Source organism: Parasteatoda tepidariorum, chromosome 10 (genome assembly GCF_982258835.1).
Source record: "Parasteatoda tepidariorum strain Cologne lab strain chromosome 10, Ptep-v5.0, whole genome shotgun sequence".
Lineage (NCBI taxonomy): Eukaryota > Metazoa > Arthropoda > Arachnida > Araneae > Theridiidae > Parasteatoda > Parasteatoda tepidariorum.
Genome location: NC_141764.1, coordinates 23406503 through 23423987, shown reverse-complemented (window position 1 = coordinate 23423987; position 17485 = coordinate 23406503). Strand labels below are relative to the sequence as shown.

Sequence of the window (17485 nt, the reverse complement as noted above, 5' to 3'; positions counted from 1 at the left end):
CTTTTAACTAAATTGAGCTACGACAAGCAGTTTTAACACTATCCAGATTAGATCTAAATGTAAAACATGCTATGTCTAAATTTATTTTAACTAAAGAGTCCCGAAGAGCAGTTTCAAAACTGCCCGTACTAGGTCTAAAAGCGACATATGAGATGTCTAAAGTTCTTTTAACTAAGGAAAGTCATGACTAGTAGTTTCAAAATTGTAGGAATTGGAGCTAACTGTACGAATGATATGACAAAATTTCTTCTGCCTCATAATTTTATTCTATGCATGCTCTGAACTTGTGCGTTTTCAGGAAAATAATTTTTTTAAAAGCCTTTTTCATAAATATATATATATATAAAGATGGGTTTTTTTCAAAAAAAAAAAAAACATTTCATATAGTTTTTAATATGGAGCCACTTTCAGGAAAGTCTTACCAAGCAAAATAATTATAAAAAAAAAACAAAACGTTGCAAAATGACCTTTCTTATATTACCTTATATATACACCGAAGAGGCATTACATTATGACCACCCTGCTAATAACATGTAGGACCACCTTTAGCCCTCAAAACTGCTAGCACCCGCCGTGGCATTGATTCCACAAAGTGCTGATAGGTAGTCTGAGTTATCTGGTACCAAGCGCTCACCAACTGATCCTGCAATTCCCTCACATTGCGAGGGGGTAGCATGGCAACACGAATTTGGTTTTTCAAGTAGGACCACAAATGCTCTATTGGATTAAGGTTAGGTGAATTTGGGGGCCAAGACATGACTTGAAAGTCACTGAAATGTTCCTCGAACCAATCCATGACGATTCGACCCTTATGACATGGTGCATTATCCTGTTGGTAAACACCATCCCCCGCAGGAAAAACTGTTGCCATGAATGGGTGAACCTGGTCTGCACCTATGTTCAAGTAGCTTACAGACGTCAGGGATTGTTCTATGAGGATTGTGGGTCCTAATGTGCCCCATGAAAACATTGTTCCTGGGAGAGTCCATTGTTATGGATGGAGAGTGGTCATAATATAATGGTTCTTCGGTGTGTAATCCGAACTTCACGTGTTTTGTACAAAATGAAACCGTTTTAAAACATTTTTTTATAAATTCTTACTATAAATAGGTGTTTTCGGAAAATAGAAAAATTGTGAAACTGTATCAAATGAATTTTTAGAATGAAATTATAAAATTTCATTTATTACCCATAATGTAGTATGAGAGAAAGTATCACCACGTTGAAAGAATAGTATACAAATTCGTAAAGTGTTGTTGTTTCAGTCAACGCTATCTTGCGTAGGAATAATAATGTACTGGAAATTTTTTTAAAAAAATTGACATCAGAAATATTCAGATTAGAAATGGTGAAAATAAGAATGTTTCATTAATATATTAGCAGCTTATTTTTTTAAAATTATTTTTAGTGTATGTGATGGCGGCAATTGGCAATGTACAGACACAGTATGTGCGTCCACTTGCACATTAGCAGGGCCACATATTACGACATTCGATGGCCATGCTTACGATTTTTATGGAATATGCCCTCATTACATAGTGGAAGCGGACAACTTCAATGTGCAAGTAGATTATGACCAAAACTGCCCTGACACTGAAAGTAGCGTCTGTGTGAAGAGTATAACTATCCATACAACTGAAGGAGCTGTAGTTAAGATGAAACCTTCATTGGAGGTGACTATTTCATAACTAGTGCTTTGTGCTTCATAATTGTCTATGTTTATAGTTTGCAATTACTTTAAGAACGTGCTTTAAGTCACTATCGAGTGCTATGAAGTTGTATTATGTTTTGAGTTGCTTAAAAAAATTCTAATTGAATTTAATAATCATATACTAAATAATTTTTAGTCTCGCAGTGGACTGATCGTTAAGTCACGGTTCCCAGAAGATCACTGAAGTCAAGCATTACTGGCTGTGGCAAGTAAGCGGGTGGGTGACCAACTGGATCAGTCTGCGTATGGACCGAGGGTGTGTGGTATTGGTCCTTGTTAAACTGCTCCACCGTAAAGTTCTCGACTTCGCGTGCAGGTGGTCGGGCTACCGAGGAGTGGGGTCCATTCCCTCATCAGAGGATCAAAATTGTGGTGGCATGTCTTCGGATCATCCTCAGGGATGTTTCCCAGACTGTCGCCAACAGCCCATTGTGCAGCTCTAGTGCGACGTAAAGGAACTACAACTAAATAATTTATGGATTATAACTAATAACTAAATAACTTCCGATTTCTCTGACTTTTACATTGATCACGGTTACATATATAAATGTCAGTATTACATCACCGTTACTTATCTTATTTATATATATTTTTTAATTTTTGCTGAAAATGAATTATCAAAAAAAGTAACAGCTTAATTTCATTATGTCATAAAAGATATCCTACGAGTTAGAGAATGTTATTTCGAAACTTTATAAGCTTATTTGGCATTATAAAATGAAATATTCAATTAAAGAATATTCCATAAATAACAGAATGTTATGTAAATTTACAAAGCAACTTATTTATATGTTTTTTATTATGAAATAAAATATTCAAATAAGGAATATTTCATAAATAACAGAATGTTATGTTAATTTATAAAACAACTTATATTTATGTTTTCCATTATGAAATGAAGTATTCATGTAAAAAATATTCCATAAGTAACTGAATTTTATAACAATTTTTAAAACATCCTTATTTGAATACTTTATTTAATATGTTTCTCGCTATGAATTTAAGTTCTCAAATAGGAATGTTCCATAGGTAACAGAATGTTATGCTAATTTACAAGACTTTTCATTATTTTATGTTTTATATTATGAAATGAAGTATTCAAAAAAGAAATATTCTATAAGTAACGGAATGTTACATCAATTTATAAAACAACATCTTTATTTTAATACTTTATTTCACATGTTTTTTTTTTATTATGAAATTAAGTACTCAAATAAGGAATATTTCCAAAGTATCAGACTGCTTTTTAAATTTATAAAACAACTCATATTCATGTTCTTCATTATGAATACATGCTTTTCATACTTATTTTAACAAAGAATATTTCATAATTAATCTTAAGTACTTTAAATTTATAAAATTAATAATAAGTATATTTGTCATTATGAAGCGAATTATAAAAACACGAAATATTTCAAAAATAAGCTTCTGATCTTTTACTGCGTTTAGTTTCTTTTTTTCTCTGTTATTAGATTACTAAGCAGACAATATGTTATCAAAAAATACAATTTATACGTAAAATTTGGTTTTTATAATAGTATGTTTTCACTGATTCAGGTATCAGTCAATGAAAAAGAAATGCCTCATCTGCCTGTCATCGCACCAGGAATATATGTTGGGCAAGCCACATCTTCATACATGAAGGTAAGTAATAATATTGTCACAATAAAAAAATAAAAAATAGCGCGTGGAGTCCCTCCGCGCGGAAGAAGTGAAACGTCGTAATGTGGAAATGAAAATAGGAAGGGGTAGAATTTGATTTTTAGTGAAATCATATTGTTTCTTTAAGACAAACTTTATTAACATTGCTTACAATTCACAATGGATCGCATCTTTTAATTATCATTTTCGAGTGGAGAAATATCCAAATCTATAACATTTACAATGGGATTATGATAACTAAAGTAAAGATACGAAATGTTAGAGTTCTATTTTTTCAATATTTCTTGCAAAAACTGCATCAATGGTAGTTCCCCCTTTGGTTGTTGGATCATTCCTACCATTTATCATTTCCAATCCAACTTTGTCTTTAATGAAGTTTAATAATGTTTCAGCTTCAGTAACGAGAAATTCACATTAAAATCTCCTGCAAGAATCACAGGCCGCTCACAATAATCAATTTCTTCACCAGTAACGTCTGCCAAATGTTGTGAACCTGCAGTGGATAGTGGCAATAAAGATTTTGCAATAAATAATTTCATATCCCTCATGGCTGCATTTGGTGACATATAAATGGCAATTAGAAAAGAGAAAACCTAACAATCAATTGATATTCACAAGAGACGTACCTTGACATAACCTTAAATCCGTCACATTGTCCGTGGGATTGTTTTCACTCATTTTTTACAATTGTTATCCACTAAATTTGAAAATAAAAAATACTACCCTATTAAATTATATGTGTATCAAATCAAAGTAAAATATTTGTAGAAAAACAATATTTTTATGACTTTTATTATTTTTTTGCTAGTGAGAACCAAAACAATATGGAAATGAATGAGGGAAAACTGGATCCTACCACGTGATTTCCCGGCCAATAAAAATGTAGCGTTAAGCGTTTAACGCAACCTTGTTGGAAGTCGCATAAGAAGTATAACTTCAAAAAATAATAACAAATTCGAACAAAAGAATGTTTTAATAATGTTTTAATGTTCTATTTTTTCAATATTTCTTGCAAAAACTGCATCAATGGTAGTTCCCCCTTTGGTTGTTGGATCATTCCTACCATTTTATGCTAGTGAGAACCAAAACAATATGGAAATGAATGAGGGAAAACTGGATCCTACCACGTGATTTCCCGGCCAATAAAAATGTAGCGTTAAGCGTTTAACGCAACCTTGTTGGAAGTCGCATAAGAAGTATAACTTCAAAAAATTATAACAAATTCGAACAAAAGAATGTTTTAATGTTCTATTTTTTCAATATTTCTTGCAAAAACTGCATCAATGGTAGTTCCCCCTTTGGTTGTTGGATCATTCCTACCATTTATCATTTCCAATCCAACTTTGTCTTTAATGAAGTTTAATAATGTTTCAGCTTCAGTAACGAGAAATTCACATTAAAATCTCCTGCAAGAATCACAGGCCGCTCACAATAATCAATTTCTTCACCAGTAACGTCTGCCAAATGTTGTGAACCTGCAGTGGATAGTGGCAATAAAAATTTTGCAATAAATAATTTAATATCCCTCATGGCTGCATTTGGTGACATATAAATGGCAATTAGAAAAGAGAAAACCTAACAATCAATTGATATTCACAAGAGACGTACCTTGACATAACCTTAAATCCGTCACATTGTCCGTGGGATTGTTTTCACTCATTTTTTACAATTGTTATCCACTAAATTTGAAAATAAAAAATACTACCCTATTAAATTATATGTGTATCAAATCAAAGTAAAATATTTGTAGAAAAACAATATTTTTATGACTTTTATTATTTTTATGCTAGTGAGAACCAAAACAATATGGAAATGAATGAGGGAAAACTGGATCCTACCACGTGATTTCCCGGCCAATAAAAATGTAGCGTTAAGCGTTTAACGCAACCTTGTTGGAAGTCGCATAAGAAGTACAACTTCAAAAAATTATTACAAATTCGAACAAAAGAATGTTTTAATAGTAACTTAAACAACATTCAGTTATTGACAAAGACGATTATCCAAATACTGTGATATTTGGTTTCTATTGGACTTAACTGCTGTTCTCGTTTAAGACTTATCGACTAGTTTCTCTAAAAGTCCAAATAAAAATTCTATTAGAAATAGTTTTCTATGGAATCAGTTGAAATTTTGATTTATTTTTAAACTCTATTCATAGTCTAAATTCTTGGATTGCTGAAAGAATAAATTTACTAAACTTGATCTTTTTCAATCAAAAACGAAATTATATGGAAAAAGTATTTCATTAAATAATTAAATAGAGATATGGATAGAGATATAGATAGATAGAGATATAAATAGATAGAGATATAGATATTGAACAAAATATAAGATGAAATAAAATAATTTATTACCTCATAAGAGAACTAAAAAGTATCACCTTGATATAAAACAAAGTTGTTTGCAATACACAAATTTTGGGCTGATAATTGTAAGTTGTATTTAAATAAATAGGGCAATTCATTATGCCATCAATATATAATAAATTACCTTATCCTAATGCTGACAAGCACCTAGACATAAGGATACCACCACCATGCTTAAATGCCTGAACTAAGTTGTTGAGATAAAGTTCTTCATTTTTTCTGCTCCATACAATACATCGAAACCCATTGTGTTAAATTTGTTTTAATGCGCCTATAAAACATTTTTAGATACGTTAGAGGTTTATTCATTTTTGATTTTACGAAGTAAAGCCTGAAGTTTCCGTTTTTCATAAAAACAAAACACTTTCTGCAGGCAGAACTCCCATTTAATTTAGCTGCTTTGAGAACTTGTCGAAAAGTGAAAGGAGAAATTTAAACTGAATATTTTTTACTACATTCTGCAGAAACTTTTACAAAACTCTTATGAAGTTTTTATAATTATTTTTACGAATTTCTAAATTTTAATCTTTAATCACGCTGAATTAAATTCCTTCTTTTAAGCGTTTAGTCTACCGCATTCTAAAATAGGATAACGTAAACTATTACAACATAAACTATAAAATAAACATTAGCAATATTTATTTCTGATTTGCCTTTAACAAATAATCAACTTTCAAATGTTATATTACGACTATGAGCAATTTTTAAATGATAAAAGAAAATATTATGGAGTTAGTTATCAAACAAAAATTAAAATCCAATTTTATTACCATGATTTTGATATCAAATTGAAAAAAAGAAAGATAAATAAATAACAAAATAATAATAATAATAAATGAAAAATAAATAAAGAAAATAGAGTAATCGACGATAATTTTAATCATGAGTTTATCCGAAAACATTTAAAGACGCATTTATTGTGCAGATTCTTTTGTGAGGTAAATTTTTTTGTTAGTTTTTAATAATTAATTTCCTAAAAAATTTAATTACTTTTACTTTTTAAAATATTACATGCAGTTTTATTAAAAATAGATTATAGATCTCATTTTTTTTACCCATTCTGAACTATTCATTTAATAGAGCCTTATTTCATTGAAAGTCATAGGGTAACAAACACTTTTGAGAGCCACTGCAAATATAGATACAATTTTTTCCCTCCTAAATAGCATTTATGTTACACAGAAAAAATTATATGATCATGATTTAGCGAGATCAGACCTGGATCGTACGATAAATAATACATCCGGGTAATTGGATAAGTATTAGTTTCGATGACAAAAGGAAAAACTAAACACAAAAGGGTATTAAAGGGAAAAACTGCACGTGCTTTTAACCTATTGCTTTAATGAAACATTTTTTTAACACAACAACGAAAACATTTTTTTTTTACATTTTTGCTTTGTTTTTCAATCGGCAAACAACAAGTTAATACCAATCATCGTGCATTCTCATGGCTTCTAGAAAGTAAACTATAACATTTCTTTTCTTGTATTTTTATTCGTCATCTCAGATATATAACGGGTAAATGCAGTAATGAATGCTTCTTTTTTTACATTTGATAAATGCATAGAAAAATCGAGAACAGGCAAAAAAAAGATTCTTTGGCATAATTTTTTCAAAGCAAAGCAATAAGCAAAATTATTATTACATTAATATAACTGTTAAATTAAAAAGTATATAGAAACTATTAGTGACGACACTAAACTAAGCAACTAAAAGCCATAATTAGTTAATTTAATTAATATCATTACAAAAAATTTAAATTTTTAGTGAGTTCTGAAGAAATTAAAATTACAAAATATTATAAGTGTTTCTATACACTAAAGGGATATTAATTATTTAGAGAAAGCTTTTAATTTTTCTACTTAATTATACTTTTTTTAATAACAATGCCTTAGTAATAAAATGAGGTACCGTAATACCTTAGTGTTTTAGTTAAAAGCATTTTACCTGTAAAATTATTGCTGAAAGCAATTTAAAAGAATTTTCCCGAAATTTTTTATTGTCTAATTAAATTTATGCCAGCAAGAGTATTTTTTTAATTAAAAGTTTAGCATTTCTTAATTGTTTTTGTTACGGAACTCTTCTTTTTTTTAAATACATATTTCATACGTGCTTGAAAGCTACATCTTTCAAAATTGGAAAAAAAGTTGATGCTCTAAACTAATTATACAGAAATATAGCTTTTTTTAAATCTAAATATTGATTTCCTTAAACTCCTATACAAATGATTTTTCTTAATTTAAAATAATGTACACGTTTTATGTTTCAAATAATCAAATTATACCCACACTTAAAATATTGATTTCCATAAAAACGTTAATGTATTTTTGTTTAAATCATAACACAACGCATTAGTCAATAATATTGATTTTCAAAATTTGAATCTAATTTTCTTACTAATTATCTGGTAAAATTGCGCTCTTTTTTTCCATAAAGAATAGAACAACATATTCTTTTAATATTTTATAAATTCTTTTCTGTCTTAAAAACATTTTAACAGATTAACAAACAAAGCAAATTCTTCATGACAGATGACAGCAACTTGATATTATGCTTGTGGCAAAATTTGAATCCTCAAAAAAAAAGGAAAAAAATTAATCGTTCATCTAGAGCAGAGGTCGCCAAAGTGGTCTATATAGACCCCCAGGGGCCTATTTAACAAAAGCGGGGGTCGATCTGAGACTAGGGGGCGAATGGGGGTCGATCCGAATCGGAAGGGTCAATAGTGGGTCAAAAAAAAAAAAAAAAAAAAAAAAAAAAAAAAAAAAAAAAAACAGTTCTCAAAACGCAAATCACACATACCTAATTAAGTATGTAAAATTTGAGAATTTTTTTTATAATTGACTCAATATCAGTTTCTTTATAAAACCTAAATTAACAAACGTATATTTATTGGGGTGAAACAAGTATTTACGTACCACCGCGCAGTGGCACGAACTCAGCGCAGTTTATAAGTCATATGCATATGTGCTCTTGTCCAAGTGTCACGTGTGACGAGCATTGACGTTACAAATGCAAGTATCAAACGCAGTTTCAGCTATCTTTGCAAACTGTGTTGAATATTTGCAGTGTCATTATTAAAACTTTTATAGTTTTGGATAATTAGTTATTGTTTCGATAAAACCATTCGCTTGGTTTAGATATCAATTTTAATTATCAATGCGCAAAAAAGAAGGTAAGCATTAATAATATGGATCAGTACAGCCCGCGACAAAACTATAGCACACTTTGTATTTTTTTACGAAAAGTACAAATTTGACCAATTTTGACGAAAATTAAAATTGATCAATTTTGGACATAATATAGCGAACCTTGTAAAAAAAAACAGGCACACCCATATTATTGATCAAGAAGCAGTAAATCTTTAGTTACTTTACTTATTATAGCTACATATATGCATAATTACTTATTATTTAATAATAAGGTATTTAAATTTCAATATTAATATATTTTTCATAAAACTATTGTTTCACAATGTACTATTACTTTAATAAATGTTTAAAATCATAAAATAAATGTACAAACACAGTATCTAATAGAGTTTTATTTTAATTAACAGAAAATTACTTTTGTGGGGGTCGATGGAGATTTCGAAAAATTATATAGGGGTCGATGATCAAAAAAGTTTGGCGACCTCTGATCTAGAGCATATGCCAATTCAATATTTTTAGTGAAAAGAGTTAAATGATTTCTTCAAAAGCATAATATGCTATTTGAGGGGATAACTGAAAATATAGTTAACTTGTATATTTTAACCTTAATATGATTAATAAAAATCCAAACAATTTTTAATTCACTCTTTATAAAAGAGTATTTAACACAAAAATTTGTGAAAATACTCTTTAGAACAGAGATGAGGTCCCCTTGACAAACCGCAACAATGGCTTAAAAAGCTTAATATGCGTCCGTAAGAGTGGAGGGCTGTGTTGCTAGTACCAAATTGCCAGTCGTGAGGTCCGTGGTTCGAATCTTAGCTCAGTCAAATTTTTTGAATTCAATTACAGAACAAAAAAAAAATTTTACTTTTATAGTATATAAACGGAAGTAAAATATCCATTTATTTAATTTTTTTATTATTTTTAAGTGCATTAATTGTTCCTCGATTTTTTGTCTTTACTCTCTGAAGTGCCACGTAAGAGTGTCATTAAAGGATTTCTTTCTTTTTTTTTCTAACGTTTTAAATATAGTAGGAATCTCCAAATACTGCTCGTTCCGCTTCCCAGCTCCCCGTGGCGGTCTCTCATTCCGCTTTGTTTTTTCCCCTTAAAATTTGATACTTTCAGGAAAAATACTTTTTTTTAGATAATGAATTTTTATTATAACTTCATGTAAGAAAATTTTGGTTACATGTTTATCGAAACAAAATGAACTATTCTTTGGATTTGAAAAATTACTAACTGTCGGGTACCCCCACCCAGCGGGTACCCCCGCCCACTGTCAATTTCATATGTATAGATTATTTTTTCAAGTCAATGGGCCATCGGACGTTAATTGTTATATTAAAAAAATATTATTTTCAAAGTTTCAAGTATTTATGATAAAATATTTGTGATATACTCAAGTATTTGATATACTCAAGTAATATTCAAGTATTTGTGATAAAAATGATAAATGAGGTTTATCTATTGTCAATACATTTGTCATTTTCATTTACACCTTAAAAAACAGTCAAAGAACATAATTTTTGTAACTGGGTGGGGCTACCCGACACATTTTAAAAAGAGCTGAAAAACATGTTTTTTTTTATATTTCTATTTTTTTTAAGTTATACTATTCTTTTTTCGGTTTATTCTTTTTGCATTATTTAATTAGATGATAAAACAATAGAAACATACAAAAATATTGATTATTACTCAATATTATACAGAAATATAAGCAATACTCCTTAAGTGGGCGGGGCTACCAGACTCTCCCTCACACGAAAAAAATTGAAACTTAGTAATACAGAATGGGTGACACAATAGAAGTACTTGTACTTGTTATCAGTCTACAGCAAACCTTACATAGTATAACAAATCAAAATGCAAACGATGTTTATATTTCTTGGGACATTTTTCTTTTCCAAAAATGTAGATATAAATGTTATGATTTATATCTGGCAACATATTTTTTTTTTTTCATTTTTTTTTTTTACTTTTCGCATCAAGTTAAAACGCAAGCTAATGAAATGATGAGAAAAGAGAGATTAATTTTTCGACACAATTTATCCTTGCTTAAATAAATAATGAAAAAAAAATCCACAAAAAAGAGCACTTAAATTTGCTATAATTTCCGAACGAATAGTAATTTTGAAAAAAAAACTTACATTAACCCTTTAAACATGTAAAATTTCAACTCGATATTTGCATTTCAGTGAACAGTTAATTCTGCCCCATGCAATAGAAAAATCAACGTAAGCGAGAGAAAATTAAAATTAAGATTTTTATATATTTGGCATCTTTACATGGTAAGCTACATATATGAATCGCAAAAAAAAAAAATTAACAAAACATTTTGTTTTATCAGTTTTTTTTTTAAATTCTATTTTAGCTCTCATAGCATTAGAAATAGAAAAATAAAAGCTGTTAAGCAACTTTTCTCGAAATCAATCGTGAAGCACTTATATTGTTTTTTCAACTGCATGGCAGAATTGGTCAACAAACTTTTTTTCTTACTTCAAGTTTAACAATTTAGAGTTCTCGAACTAATAATTTAATCTTAATCTTTTTATTTCATCAAATTTCTTGTACATTTTTCTACTTATCATTGTATTTTAAAGTATCTAATTATTATAGATTTTACTCAGCAAAAAAAACTTAACATAAATAAAAAAAGTTACAACAATTTTCAAACTAACAGGAATTTTGTAAAAAAGGCTCGTGTAAAGTTTGCAACAACATGTCAAATTTTAACTCTGTAGTTGCATTCTTGCGGGTTGTAGATTAGTCTGAATGTTATTTTTTACTATAAGTTTAGAAGTTAATTAGTATCGAACGAACTATCGAATGTTAATTATTTTTATTTCATTGTACTCTGTGTACCTTCTTAATTTCAAGTTTCTAAATCTTATATATCTTACGCAACAGAACAACGTTTAGTTGAACACCCAAAACCGCGGTGTCACCTGTGATGGCTCTTGCAATTTTATAATATATAGAGAAATTTTTTCTGGTTTTTAATATTTTGTTCGTAATTTTTGATGACTGAGTACAATTAAAGAAAACACAACCTCTTTCAAAAACTTCAGTAAATAAAAACTTTGCTTTATTATACATAACGCTCATAATTTGCTTTTCTTTAAAAACATGCGAAATAAGGTACTAAAGTGTAATATTCCCTTAACTGTATCATTTAGAACTAATTCCATTCATTTCCAATATGCGAATATCATTGGTCTTCAAAACGGTGTAAGAATAGCTTTTTAGCACGCTGTACCCAAAAGAAAGTTCGACCGCAAAATTATCATTACTGAAAATGTTTTTATAAAAAAATCATTTGGACAACAACATTAGGAATATAAATGTTACAAGATCAATCATCTCTATTCCATCAATCCCCCAAATCAAAATTTTAATACAATCTGAATATCATTGGAGCAAAAAAGTCTGTACAAAGTAACTAATTTAATTCTCTGAGGGCGTGGGTTTTATATATGTTTATGTGAGTTGTAATGTTTTCCTTTAACATCAGATGTACTGAATCTATCGTTCTACACCATGGATGGTGCGGGAAGTGTTGCTCATTTTGCGTTGAACTGGTGGTCACCTTGTGACCAAAGTCACGGAAGCGAGCAACATTAACCCCCCACACTGCCACCTGTTCATGAACCGCAGTGGACTGATTGTTTAAGACACGGTTCCCAGCAGATCATCGAAGTCAATCATCACTGGCAGCGGTCTGGGTGTGGATGGGTGACCACTTTAATTAGTCTGCGTTGGGACAAAGGGTGTGCGGTATTGGTCCTCGTTAAACTGTTCTACCGTAAAATGCTCTATTTCACGTGAAGGTCGTCGGGCTACCGAAGCGAGGGGTGCCATCCCCTGTGCAGAGGATTAAAATCGTGATAGCATGTCTTCGGATCATCCTCAGGAATGTTTCGCAGCCCGTCGCCAATAGCCCATTGTGCAGCTCTAGAACGACGTAAGTGAACTTCAACAAGATACCTGTTTAAAATGTGGGCCATATTCACACATCACACACAACAGAGGACATCACATAAAGAGAGTCCTGAGCGGGGTTCGAACCCGTAATGAGGCCCTCTAACTGCTCGATAACTATGATTAAGGAAAGAGGCTGACCGACCTGTGTAGGGGTCAGGGAACTAGCCTTGCATCAGAAGCGTTTTGGGTTCAATTCCAGGGCAAGGCATGGCTGTCCTTTTCTTCTGAGTACTATCTGTCCTCAATGTAGGAGCAACGTTGGCCCACCTGATATGGTGCCTCTGAAAGAGTGACCAACAAATCTGCCCTTCAGATGCCTGTATGACGAAATGTTATTCTGCAGGTGGGAATTGGGAAAGAAATGATTAAGGAAAGATTAATGACAAAATTAAGTTGCTTATGATAAATTATGTAATTATTTTTTCAGCTAGTGTTTCTCTTTGTATATTTTTTCTAAAAAAGCGATCAAGCAGTAAGTGTATTCAAATTAATAAGCAGCGGCTTATATGAGATTTCTTATGAACCTTAGGTAGAAAATCGCAAAAATATGCAGATGATTTTTCATTCAGTATATGTGACTAGACCATATTCTAAAGTACACAAAATATATGTTCCAATTTATTCTAGGCCCGTCTTAGAAACGGTCTTGAGATTTTCTGGGATTTACATTCATCCATCGAAGTGTACGCACCCGAGACCCTCTTCGGTCTCGTGAGGGGTTTGTGCGGCACTTTCACCAAAAATCTGCAAGATGAATTCTTGACTCCTGAAGAAGACGTCGAATCTTCGGCTGGAGCTTTCACCGAGAAATGGAGGGTGGAGGAGCGATGCGAAGACGTCAAAGAAATATCTATAGAAGGTTATGAAAGAGCCTGTGACGTCCATCCAGATAGACGAGAAAAAGCTGTGGAAATATGCCAGTCCTTGAAGAACCCTGAGTTTTCTGGTGAGTTGTTGAAAAGCCAACAATATTTTTATCGCCCATACAATTTTGTCAAATGGAATCAAGTTAAAGATTCCGTGTGTTTCACCTATTTCTCATAAATTTTAAGTTTTTAAAAAGTAATTAGTAATTAATAAGTTTTTAATAAGTAATTAGTAATTAATACGTTTTTAATAAGTAATTAGTAATTAATACGTTTTTAATAAGTAATTAGTAATTAATACGTTTTTAATAAGTAATTTATTAAGTTTTTAATAAATAACATATATAGTTCGTAAATATTAATTGTTTTATTAATAAATTTTTAGTTTAATTCTTTATAATTTAAAATTTAATTTGAAAAAGAAGTTTTATTGAGTCCATAGTTTAATTCAGTGCAAAAATAGAATAATTTGCTTTCAAATGTTTAAAAGGAAACCTTTCGCACTCTCAAAATTCGTTTCAATAATGCACCACTATATTGGTATTTTGAATCATATCATCATGCAAATTTACTGCTGCAAATTATGGGTAATGTGTAAAGTAATGGATAGTATAAAATATATGGATAATATGGAATGTATGGATTAATGGATTGTAAGATATCAGTAGAAGCATGTAAGCTCTACTATAGCACCCTATATGTGGTGGTGCAATATGGCTGTTACTATCTTGGTGCAAAGGCATAGAACAATAAAAAGATAAGAATACATAGAGCGCTGAGGTTGAAAATGTTAGAGTACGCAGCTAGGGGCACCTTCCTTTTAGATATTTGCTGTTCGTGTGTCTTTGAACTGGTATTTACAACCAAATGATTTTTATTTTAGGTTTTTTATTAATCATCGTTGAGATTTGCTTTCAAATAAGCTCAGAAATAGATATAATCAGGGGTCTGTTCAGACATTTTGTGAAAGGTCCGTTTTTGTAAAATTGTGAAAAAATTACTCGTATTTTTGTGAATATAAAATAAACGTTAAGTCACATTCTTTCAACCACGGTCCGCTTTTGTGAATTTGTGCAAATAGGGTCCGTTATTGCAAAAAAAAAAACTTTTTCAAGGAGTTTTTAAATTTTGAAGGCATACAAAAATGTGCTGTAAAAGTATAATTAAAAAAATTAAATTTCAAAAAATAAAGAGCAATTGTAGTTACTAAATTAGCGATGCAACATATAAATATTTGATATTTAGCCTATACTGCTGAACGCAGAATATTCTTTTCGGACGAATAAAGTAAGAAGCGTTTGCGGAAGTAAAAATTTAGTTTGTTTACAGCTGTCTTTCTTCTTGGGAAAGGTTTATTCTATTAACAAAACAATAATGAAGATGAACAAATTTGTGAAGGGTCCGATTAAAAGAAAAATCATTTTGTGAAGGGTCCGTTTTTAAGTTAAAATATTTTGTGAAGGGTCCGTTTTTATGAAAAGATATTTTGTGAAGGGTCCGTTAACGGACCCAAATTTCTTCTAAACAGACCCCTGATAATAATGAATAGTTCAAAATTTGTGCATAAAATTACATTTTATTCATTGAGGAAACAAAATAACGTCTGAAGTGAGCTGGTTGCATTAAAGCCACCGAAATGCTAAACTGAGAAGCATTTTAGAAGCAACTTAATCCTTCCTCCATACTTAACGTAATGAAGGATTTATGAAAAATATTCGCTAAATAAAGTTTTTCGTAACAATTGTAGATTATTTCTTGATATGAGTAAATATTTTCTGACACACTGATATACAAAAATGCAGTTCATATTTTAGGATACAGCATCCTTGATCAGAAACAACACGTAAAAAACTGAGTATGAAATTACGTTTCACATCTTGAATTGTAGTCTATGCCAGACTATGATTTAATGTTTTAAAACTGAATGTAAATTAAAAAATTAATGTTTGTAGAAAACACTGGCATTATTCGGATTAAGGAGAGAGAGAAGCTAAATTTTTAATTTTTCTTTTGCTAATAATTAATTTTTTTTCTTAACACGCCTATATTCTTTCTTCTATTTTATAGTTCTTTATGTTCCAACAAATAATATGTATTGAAAACATGATTGTGCGGAATGCATAAATTATTTTGATTCTGATGGAAAATGCATCTGAAGTCAAACATGGTTTCGATTTGTGTGCCTTCTTGCATATTAAATTCGTGAAAGACTTGACTGGCGGCCATTGCTGTATCCTAAAATCTTTGTTCATTCTTTCAGAGTGTCATGCTTTAGTGGATTACGGTAGCTTCTACGAAAATTGCCTGGAAGACGTGTGCAGCTGTCTCTCTGATCTGGAATGGTGCGCGTGTTTATCTTTCTCACATTATGCAAATACTTGTGGAAGAAAAGGAAAACCGCTCTCTTGGCGACAAACTTTTCCCGCCTGTGGTAACTCATTTATTAACTCCGTGAATCTGAATATGTAATGTGTTTATTTAAGATTTCTGTTCCATTAAGCTGTGTTACCTATTTAATGTACATCAGAACTGTTGCTATCAATTTAAAATCATTTTAAATAAAGCGTATGGGGTTTATTACCAAGCGTATGTGTCCTTAACCTACAACGCTGAAAGCTTCCTGGTGCGCCAACGATAATTTTTCGTTCTTTATTCTTTAATCCAAATGTGCTTTTCAAAACTGGGAAAAAAAAGAAACAAAAGTTTTATTTACGATGTTTTCTTTATTTTAATAAAACTAACATGAATTTTATCTCTAGTTTGCCTAAGGAAGTCATTTTGACTGCTTTTTAATTTCAATTTGTAAAACAATGATGTATATAATAACACAATTTCATAGAATTTTGCGACTTTTTATACGATATATAATTTTTTTAATATTTACTAATTACTTGTTATATAACTTTAAATAATATAAAAATTATTTTTAAGCATATTTCTTTACACATTAGTTACTCTTTTACAATACAGTCGTTTTGACTGCTTTGGGGCAATATAGGTATGTAATAAATTTCAATCTTTCTAGTGTTAAGCAAGTATTTTAACCAAGCAAAAAAAATGCACCTAGTTTCTGCTATAGATTATTTAATGCTTAAATACGTAAGATTTAGTTTTTGAATATTAAGCAGACAATTAAAAACGCTATAATGGTATTGATTAGAGCCGCGATGGCTCAGGGGATGGAACATTCGCCTTCAAATGAGGCGAACCGGGCTCGAATTCCAGTCGATACGATTTCCGCATCTGGCTTGCACCGACCACAGTGTTGACGTGAAATATCCTCAGTGGTAGACGGATCATGGGTTATAGTCCCCTTGCCGTCAGGCTAACCGTGGGTGGTTCTCGTGATATTCCTCTCCATGTAACGCAAATGCGGGTTAGCTCCATCAAAAAGTCCTCCACGAAGGCAAATTTCTCCCAATACTCGATCCAGGAGTTCCCTTGTCTTCTGGATTGGGTTCAAAATTACAAGGCAACATTAGTAGTCGTAAAACCATAAAATTGTGTCGGCTGTTCAACGACGGTTATATAAATATAAAATATGAAATTGCATTGATTAAATATTTTGTTCGATCAAGAGAACTAATTAAATCAAAATTGAAGAAAAAATGAAATTTTATTTTAAGGGTGCTTTCGAATGTGTGAATCACGAAATCTTATGAAAAATATGTTATCTTTTTTTCCTTAAGTTTCTAATAAGTGTTTTCCTCTAAAATGTGACTCGACTTAATGTATAAA

General features: G+C 30.7%; 1 protein-coding gene across 1 annotated transcript in view; it reads left to right on the top strand.

Moving 5' to 3' along the window:
• The window catches only part of LOC107439698 (uncharacterized), a 310740-nt gene that overhangs the window by 133186 nt on the left and 160069 nt on the right, over positions 1–17485 (top strand). The window contains exons 45-48 of the mRNA XM_087152696.1: positions 1409–1673; positions 3269–3355; positions 13509–13827; positions 16008–16178. Of these exons, the coding sequence (XP_087008822.1) occupies positions 1409–1673; positions 3269–3355; positions 13509–13827; positions 16008–16178 (842 nt within the window). The remainder of the gene's footprint in view (positions 1–1408; positions 1674–3268; positions 3356–13508; positions 13828–16007; positions 16179–17485) is intronic.